Source organism: Cinclus cinclus, chromosome 16, assembly GCF_963662255.1.
Source record: "Cinclus cinclus chromosome 16, bCinCin1.1, whole genome shotgun sequence".
Classification (NCBI taxonomy): domain Eukaryota; kingdom Metazoa; phylum Chordata; class Aves; order Passeriformes; family Cinclidae; genus Cinclus; species Cinclus cinclus.
The window spans coordinates 7,433,016-7,442,846 of NC_085061.1; the positions used below are offsets into that span (position 1 = coordinate 7,433,016).

The 9,831-nt window shown below is 45.9% G+C and overlaps 1 protein-coding gene across 1 annotated transcript; it reads left to right on the forward strand.

Annotated features, from left to right (window-relative positions):
- The first annotated feature begins 616 nt into the window (after window positions 1-616).
- On the forward strand, window positions 617-6,469 carry ZP2 (zona pellucida glycoprotein 2). The gene is made up of 18 exons (XM_062503513.1): window positions 617-657; window positions 735-808; window positions 985-1,068; window positions 1,157-1,251; window positions 2,086-2,244; window positions 2,578-2,622; window positions 2,877-3,041; window positions 3,450-3,546; window positions 3,629-3,810; window positions 4,207-4,336; window positions 4,492-4,673; window positions 4,753-4,844; window positions 4,928-5,052; window positions 5,307-5,496; window positions 5,750-5,882; window positions 5,971-6,067; window positions 6,154-6,240; window positions 6,327-6,469. The coding sequence occupies exons 1-18, from the start codon at window positions 617-619 to the stop codon at window positions 6,467-6,469; spliced, it is 2,121 nt and encodes a 706-aa protein (XP_062359497.1).
- Window positions 6,470-9,831: the final 3,362 nt, after the last annotated feature.

Here is a 9,831-nt window from a genome sequence, read left to right on the forward strand (position 1 = left end):
ACACCCACCTGATGTGATTGTTGTTCTACTGTGGGTCCAAGGACATCCCTTGCAGAGCCTGCACACAGTAGGGCTGGGAGCAGTGACATTACCTGTTGTATCACAGGGACTCTTGCAGTTTTTGCTGTGGGTGCTGAAAAGTAAAAGTCCTGACATGGCATTCAGGCTCTTTGCTTTGTTAAAACGTGTTCTTTGGTTTTGTGAGTCTTTTTTACCCCATGATATCTTTACCAGTACTTCAAATAGTCCCAAAGAAAACCATGTTGAGCTCATTGGTATCTTAAATGTTGTCATGCTGGCACAGAATACTCCAATTAAAAAAACAACAGCCAAAACAGACACGCATTTTTCTATTGCGTATCTAGCATGGGAAAAAAGGGAATACATTATCAGAGCAAGAAAAGGATGCCTTCAAAATAGAAGGTGGCAACAACAATCCCTGTTGAAGATTGAGTATGACCTTAAGGTCTCCTGTGAGCCGCCCCACTCAAGATGCAGCAGGTGCAAGTGCTCTGTTCCCTGGGCAGCAGAGATGTGACACCTGTGTGAGCCAGACCCAGGGCTTATAAAACCCTCCCTGGGCAGCTGAAGACCAAGCTTGTGGTGCCCTGAAGAGATGGGGTTTGGGCAGCAGTGCTGGAGCACCTCAAGGATGTGGTGAGTGTGGTTTGGGGTACAAGGGGAGGTGGGTCCTTTCTTTGCTGCTCTCTCATTTGAGTCTCTTTTCCTTGCAGGTTGCTGCTCCTGTTTGGATATTTGCTGTGCTTAGCCCCTTGTGCTGATGGCCTGGGGGACCAGGATCTCTTGGGTAATGTGCTCTCTCTGGGCTGGCTGTGGTGGGGATGTGGGATTTGGGTTTGCTTGGAGCTGATTCTCCTCTGCCCTGGCATGGAAGGGACTCTGAATGGTGGCTGGCTGGGGGCCTTGCAGGGTGTGTATCTCCAGAAGGGTTTTCTGGAGCTCGTGGTGGTCTTCCCTCTGCAGAGAATGTGACCTGTCACAGAGATGGGATGGAAGTTGAGTTTTCCAGAGACTTTAGCAACTACTCCTGGCATGTGTATGTTGTTGGTATGTACTGCTGCTGCCCTGGCCCTGCCTGCTGAACCTGCCTGCTGAACCTGCCTGCTGCAGGGCTAATCTTCCATGTCCCTCCTAGATGTGAGTGGCGAGGAGATTGTGTCCTGTGAACACACTGTGGATTATGAGAGGCTGATACTCAGTGTCCTGTTTATCAACTGCACCAGTCTGCAGGTAAAGGGGTCTTTGTCCTGGGAAGCTGCTGTAATGGGGTTAGGCGATGTTTAATTTTTTCCCTGGACAGGACTGAGTTTAATAGTGTTGGTTTCTAACTTTCCTCAAGACTGAGGGTACTTATACTTCTGATAGCCTAGAACTCTTCTAGAAGAACATTTAATGCCGAAAGTTGAAAAAGAAAACAAAGCCTAAAGTTACTGAAATTCTTATTTTTTTCAACTATGCATTAAATGCCTCAGAGCCTGCTGTAAGTGTTGTGCTCTCCTATAGAGAGCTTGAACACCTTGACAGCTGTTCTTGTAGGGATATGGACCAGATTCAAGAGTTTCAGAGCACCAAACTATTTAAATGTGTATTGACAGATAATTAACACCATATGCTGATCATAGCTGTTGAGGTAGAGTAGTAAGTAGGAGGCCAAAACCAGGTGCTTTACTGGTATGTGCTGCTTTTTAGTATTTGAAGTACCACAAGACTCTGCTCTGCTGTTTATTAGCTTAGGGTTTTGTGTTTTTTTTTTTTTTTTTTTTTTTTTTTTTTTTTTTTTTTTTTTTACTCTGGCACTAAAACCTGCTACTCCTTGAAGTTTTCTTCTTGACTTCTGTAGTTATCTTCTGCTCTTCAACCTAACCCTGTGCCTGCCCTGCTTTCCTGAAGAGCTCATCTTTTTTTTTCCTTTGGGCTTTTAAAACAAGAAGCCATCTTGTCCTTGCACTGGTACAAACACCTAAACCAATTCTGGAGTTAGAGTTCAGTCCCAATGGCTTTTAGCTGCCCTCATGCTGTAGTGAGTACTACTGCCTCTTTATAATTAATGTCTCTTGTCTGCAGCATGGTCAGCACCAGCTCTGGTTAAAGCTGATGTTGAATGACACAATGGGAGAGGAGATGAATATCACCTACAGCACTCACTGTGACAGCATTCATGTAGATGAAGTCACTACTCCTGTGTTTGCTGGTGCAACAAACTGCACAAAAGACTTCATGGGAGTAAGTAGAGGAGTGGGAGTGCTATAGATGCTGAGGCTTGTGAGACAGGGTGGCTGTCTCCTGGAACTGTGTGTCTGGGATCTGTAGAAAGCTGGGGAAAGCTCCAATGAGCTGTGAAGAGGTCTCTTGGCTGCATATTCATTTTGGCTTGGCTGCTGGCTCTCTGGAGAGCTGGTTTGCAAATGGTCTTTAATGATGCACCTAGTCTGGCTACAGTTCTATTGCAGGGGAAGCTGATGTTGGCTGTCTACTTTGGGAAGCTGTAGTGGAGATTTTGCTGTGTGGCTACAGCCCTGCAAGTTCCTGTAGTCTAATCCTTATGCTGTGTTTCAGGTTACCTTCCCAGGACTTATTTCAAGTCTCAATGATGAGAATATGGTATGTTCCTTCTACCTTGTGAAGGGAGCTGGGGAGGAGTGCCTGGGGTTTTGGCATGAACTGAACCTGGTATCTCCAAGTTCAGGCAGGGACCTTTCTGATGAACTTGGATCTTGTTGGGATACCTAGTTCTGCACTCTAAATATAGGGAGCTTGAATGTAAAGCCTGGGAGGTGGCACCCTGTGGGGTGAGAATCTAATGCCTTGATGCTTCTGTGCCTTCCTTCCAAAAGTAGGGATTTCTTGCTTTGCAGGCTCCAGCAACTCCACTGTCCTGGAATCTGTCAGTTGATGATGGAACCAGAATACATCAGCTGAGCCTTGGGCAAGCAATGAAGCAAGGCTATGCCTTTCTAGTTGATGGCCACAACCTTATCTTTCAGGTGGACTTTGCTGCCACTGGAGTTGTGTCCTACAAGGTATGTGAATGGAGAATCAGGACTGAGGAGTTTCCTAGCCCCTGTTTGGCCAGCACTGTCTCCCTCCTGTAGACCTGGGGGGAATGTATTTTCAGGCCAGGGCCGGAGTGGATGTCAAGCTGATGCATGGCTGGGCTGAGCTGGTGTGTGCAAAGCTGTTTGGCTTTGCATAGTAGTCACTGAACTGCCTGGCACAAGGAAATAGGCAGGTACAGTGCTTCTGGGGATCTCTGGGAGTGGAATTCTAGCCACAGCCAGTCCTGTGATCAGCAGCTGTTTTTAGAAAAGGGTGAGGTGGAAAGAAACTGCTGTTGTAGACCAGAGCTTGATGCAGTACATGGCCCTCTGGGGTTAGTCTTAGATGGATCAGAGCTGGGCACTGTCTAACAGAGCTCCATCTTTTCTCAGCACAATGATAAGGTGCTCTACACTGTGGCACTCAAGCTCATGTATGGCCCTCCAGAGCATAGACTGACTGTGGCATCAAGAATGCTTTGTGCTCCAGGTAATGCATGGAAAAATCCAGAACCTGACCCACTTTTGCCCCAGGAAAACTGATCTTACATTTATGAAAAATGTTGTTGCAGGTCCAGCAATCTGTAATGCAACACACATGACTGTTGCCATCCCAGCCTTTCCAGGGATCCTTATGGATGTGGATTTAGAAAATAAGACCATCCCCATGGATCAGCTTCAGGAAAATGGGATCACTCTGGACACACAGAGAGGGGTCAGGCTGTATATTAGCAGGAGAGTCCTGAAGTCCAGGGTGAGTTCTGAATCGCAGGTGTTGGTGTTATCACACCTGCTTGGTGTTTTGAGATCCAGAACACAGTAGCTTTGACCTTGATTAAGCATCTGTCAAGTCAATCATGCCCTGGTGCCTGGCTGAGGGCAGGTGTGATTAAGATGAATGCAAACTGACTTTGTAATAGGTTGGCATCATGCAAGGTAACTTGGATTTCTTTTGGCAAGGAGAGATAGATGTGAAGGTATTCCTCTTGGAGAGGGTTAAGTATTTGACATGCCTGGAGCAATGCAAATGAGCTTCCCCTGTGACCAGTGTGCTCTTCAGGCTCAGCTTATTTGTTAATCAGCTCTAACAGGTGCATGTATTAAAGGGAGCTCCTGTAGTCACACTCTAAGAGAATAACTTGTCCTTCAGCAACCTGGGGAGAGCTGTTCAGGGCTTCAGTACTACATGGCCTCTTTGAAACTGGCTTTTCACTTCCATGGGGAGACTGTGGCAATGGTGATGCACCCTGAGTGCCCCTGTGAGCAGCACACACCGATAGGTAAGTGTCTGACTCCTGCAGCTCCTCAGCTGTGCTGTGATCCCTCAGTACGGCTCATTGTTACACTTGGTGTTGGATTAGTTCACTTCAGCAACAGCTCCTGGCAGACAGAGCTGTCACTGACTCACATGACAACTCATGTAACTCTGTTACAGCTGCTGTATGCACCCATGATGGGTTCATGGATTTTGAAGTCCTTGCTGAAAGCACCACACCACTGCTGGATTTGGATGCACTCAGGCTCAGGGATCCTGTGTGCCGGCCAGCCTACAAGTCTCCTTTGAATGACAGGGTTTGGTTTCATGTCCCACTGAATGGGTGTGGGACAAGGCATTGGGTGAGTGTGTGGCCAGGGCTGGGGGGGATGGGATTCAGGCATTGGCAATACCCTCACTAATGCTGTTATTTACCTGCAGTTTGATGGGGAGAAGATTCATTATGAGAATGAGGTGAGAGCATTATGGACAGACCTTCCCCTGGGCAGGATCTCGAGGGACAGTGAACTCAGGTGTGTCTGGAAATCTCTTGATGCCATCCAGTACTGAATTATTAATGCATCAATATGGCTTACCTGCTCCTTCCTTGTTACAGATTAACAGTCATGTGCTCATTCAGCAATGGTGATGCCTCCCTCACTATAAAAGTAGACAACCTTTCTCCTCCACCTTCTTCAGTGAATCAAGGTTCCCTCTCCCTAGTTCTTCTAAGCTACCCAGGTAAAGCTGGCTCTGGGCTCAGTGGCTGGGAAGTATCTGGATCTTGTGGAGGGTGGATGAGTTAACTGATTTGGTATACAGACTTCTACAATCCCGGTGTGTTTCCTTCCTGCTCATCAATGCTGCTCGAAGCAGATGCCTCAAATTTGTGATGCTTGGACAGACAGCAGTTGTTCAACCCCAGCTGCTGTTAAAGAGCTTGAGACCCTCTTTCCCCCTGAGTTACTTACCATGAATGACTTTGGCTCTTGCAGAGGACTCGTACAGGCAGCCGTACCGAGAGGATCAGTATCCCATAGTGAGGTACCTGCGCCAACCCATCTTCCTGGAAGTTCAGGTCCTGAACCGCAATGACCCCAACCTCCACTTGGTACTGGATGACTGCTGGGCAACGGCCTCACAAAACCCAAGATCACTGCCCCAGTGGAATATTGTTGTAGATGGGTGAGTGCTCTGCCATACAAATGAAAACACCTTTTGCAGTGGTGGGAGGAGTTCCTAATTATCTCCGGCTCCCTCTTTAGTAAGACAGCCTTAAGTATGAGGGCCTTCCAAGTATTGCCCTGGGATGCTGGACTTTGTAGGAAGAAGATAGCACTTCAACCTTAAACTTTAATCTGCTGCTTAAAGGAGTCAACACCAACAACTCAAACCTCCTCTACCCTGATGTTGTAACTTTGGTTTTATTTATTGGCAGCTGTGAGTATGACTTAGACAGCTACAGGACCATATTTCACCCTGTGGGACGTGGTGTCAGCTATGCTAACTATCGCCAAAGGCTGGAAGTGAAGACTTTTGCCTTTGTCTCTGATAAAGCCCTTCCTGGCCTGGTAGGTGACATTTGACTTGAAGCAGTAGTAGGGGCAGCTGTTATTTCAAAAGGAACAGATGTCTTATTCCTGTTGTTCTCTGTCCCAGGTGTATTTCCACTGCAGTGTTCTGATCTGTCACCGATTTCACCCAGACTCCCCACTATGCATTCAAAGATGCCCAAGACCATTTAGAAGCAAGCGAGGTAATGTCAGAGTGGGTTTTAGGTTGCACTGATGCAAGATGAACTCTGCAGTACAGTGAGTTATCTGTACTGTTTTTCTGTTGTAGAAAGTGGGATGGCAGCTGTGAGCTCTGCAGTGGTGAGCCTGGGGGGCCCTGTCCTCCTTGTGCCAGAAGAGTGGTCTGCAGGCCAAGGTACTGAGCCAGCAGAGGGATAGGGAGTGCTGCTGGGGCTTAGCAAGGATCTGTCTCTACAAATTGCCTTTCCCCTTGCTTTGCAGGGAGCACTCTCCTGAGCAAGGAGGCACAGGCTGGCATTGCAATGACTGCTGTTGGTGTTCTCTCTCTGGCCACAATGCTACTACTTCTGGCTTTTCTTAAATGCCTTAAGAGAAGAGGATACATGGTAAATGTGGTACATTAGTGTGCATTTCCAAATAAACTTGGAGTAGTCACTTGATGAGTTGTCTGTCATGTATTCCCTCTCCTGCAGCGAGTTATGTAAATCAACATTGCTTGTCCTCTGAATGTGTCCTTATTGTAGATTGGTCTTTAACAATTACTATAATAATGAATTTCCTGAGTTCCTTTGTTCTGAAACAGCCCACTGCTATGTTGAATTCCTGTTGGACTTTGTAGCCAATTTCCTTTCTTGAATTGCTTATCCCTGTTCACAATTGTGATTTCATTTAATTGGGTTTTAAAGATCAATCTTGCGCCAGTATCTGCAGTATGAGTAGCTCCTTCGGCTGCTCTTGTAAACATGAGTCCTGCACTATTCCGGGAACTTAAAACCTGGCTTTACTGAAATTGTTTGGAAACACCCAGCACTTGTCTTAAAACTTCACTGTTTAAAAAAAAACCCTTTGCCCTTATGGGAATCAGAGCATTACAAAAGGCCTTTGAAGGAGATGCACAGACAAGCCTCCCTTTTCTGTGTACAGTGGTTCAGAAGGGTACTAGGAAAAAAGTGGAGCAGGCTTCCTGCTGCCAGAGCTGATCTTTTGATGGCTGGAAATTCTATTGGCCACTTAATTAGGGGGGCTAGGAGTATGCAATGTGGGGTCTCAAACAGGGGGAGAAAAAAGGTGCCAAGTTACAGCTAAAGCTGTCTTGTCTACAGCATTGACAGCACTGTCTGTAGATGTAATGCTTGCCCACCTGAGGTGAGGCAGTTTTTCAAGGAAATGAGGCATAAAATATAGTTGCATGTAGAGTGGAAGTGCTCTGTTGCAGTAGGAGTGTCACAGTCTTAGGTTAAACATTCTCTGGCACCTTTGTGTGAGCAGGGAGAGTGATCATCTCCAGTCCAGCTCTGTGGTCCCTGAGTGTGCAGGGTTTCAGATCAAGTCAGTGGCCAGACCCCGGCACTTGTCAAACATGCTGTGTGTAAATAGCACAGGCTCTGGGCTTGTCTGCCACAGCTCCTACTTCACTTAGGCATTATTAATGAGCTGTTATTAATGCAATAGGTTTCAGGCTGCATTTTCTAAGTATTAATGTGTATTTCATGCAGACAACATGGAGTAGAGACCATGATTTACATAATCATTAGACCTTGTGCTAATATTTAATCCAAATTACAGTAATATAAACACAATTAAACTATGGATCTCACGTTGGAGCTACTTAATTACAAGCTAGTGACTGTCATTGGGCTTGTGTTAGGGTTGAAAAGATTGCTTAAGATATTGTCCAGCAAACAACCTGCTATACTTAAGTCTTGTTGACTTAGCACTTGGCTGGAGTATGAAGTATTTCTGTAAAAGCCAGGTAAGTGGTCCTTGATGAAGAGGGTTTATGTACTTGACAGTATGTTGTACTTAATTGTATGGGCTGTTTAGCTCTTCTGACCCAATTAAGGCTAATCTTAATATTCCCTCTCTCCGTCCTTCTTGTTCTAAAGTGTGGGGAAAAGATCTGTGCGTGCTCAGGAAGAGAAGTTTCCTTGTTTCTCATTGATTTGAGGTTGAACCTTTGCTCTAGGATGGACAGGGTTTACTAAATAATGTTAGTGATATGTAAACATGCTAGTTAACATCCCAATAAGCTGAAATGTTTTGTGTATCTTGCATACATGAATCTGCAGCCTTGCCCTGGTGAATGTATTTAAAATAACTCTGTACTTTCACTATGGGAAGCAGAGGGAGCTTTACTTTTGCTCTTTCACTTCTGTGTTTTGTACTATTTTTAGTGGCTGAGGAGACAAAAGAGCTTGCACATGGTGACAGCCATCTAGGTCAAAGAGAAGGTTGTTATTGCCTGGTTTCTGCCCTGGCTGATATTGTCTGCCATGAGATATACTTCCAGTGTGGCACTGGAGAGATCCGTTTCTGGGTTTAACTGTAGTTCTGGGTGGCTCAGTTAATGCTCCCTGGGAATATTGCAGGGGTTGTTTGAATGAGACCTTTGTAATCAAATTAAATCAAGGAAAACACAGGATTGTGCTCCTTATTTTGTACATAGTTTACCCTAGAGTCCAGCCACATGCATTCTTTCCCTCTTCTCTGTGTGCTGCTGCTTCTCTGTCCCCAGTTCAAGTATACTACCTGGAAAATTTAAGCTTATCTTGCAAGTAAAAGACTCCTTTCATCCATTCAGGCAGAGGTCCCTCTCTTCTGACAAAGGGCAGGGTGAGGTGGGGATGATGGCGCTGCAAGAGCAGGCAGAGGAATTAGGAATTAGTCAGGGAATCTGCTGCAGGTGGAGGCAGCATTGACTCTGCAGCCTGAACTCAAGCAGCTGCTTCAGGAACCATACCACAGTTGGTTCTCCAAATCTCCTTTGACATGGAATGCTTGGAGTCCCCCAGAATTTAGGGCCACAAGAGTGGCTGCCTGTTAAAGCATATTTATGCCTAAAGTAAGGGGCAGTGAACCAGATCTGTGAGCTGAGTAGGCTGATGAGCTGGCTGGGAATGGTGCTGCTGGGGTGGGAGTCTCCTGCTAGTTTCTTGGGGGGGGTTGGTGCTGTTCTGCAGAAAGCTGACAGAGCAACTGAGGAAAAGGGGACTTGGCAGCATCTCCCTAGCCTGTCTTGCAAAGGCCTTCTTAGCTCTACTGCAGTCTTCAATAATTCGAAGAAGTAAACAACCTCTGCCCTCCTTTTAAGGGATGCCTTACTGTCTCCAGTAAAACACCTACTCTATGCTGACCTAGTTTTTTCTTCAGCATCTCTCGAGTGAAAACCTTACTCTGGTGATGGCACTGCACAAAAAGCAGCTCTTGCTGAAAGGACACAGTGAGAGGACTTGAAATGACAGGCTCATAAGCATGCAAAGGTCAGGGGCAGCAGGAGTGAAACTGTTCCAAGTTTACCTGCAGGTACCTGAGAAAGCAGTTTTAGCTCCTGCTAAGTGCTGATGCCAGAATGAATTATATAATAAAAAATAAATTTGAAATGCAGATGGATATGGTTCATGTTGGGTCAGACTCTGAGTGGGACTGGAGTAACTTACTTTAGTGTCTGCTGATTTTTATTATTTAATGTCTCTTCCCCTCAGAAGATGAGGGCGTAAAAAACTGAAGGGAACAGATTCAAGTGTGTATTCATCTATGAGCTGTTCTATAAAGATGGTGTGTTGTAACTTTAGGCAAGTGTGAGGGCTTTATTGCTCTCTCTTTAGAAAGCTCTTGCAGGCACCCTTGCTTGAGGGAGCATACCTGCCTGCTTTATGTGGCTTTGTACTGTTTGCTGAATTAATGTGTCATTAAAATAAAGGACTCCTGGAAAGCTTGTGGGGATTATTTCACTCTGCAGCTGAAGTGTGGGGCTAGTTTAGCCTAA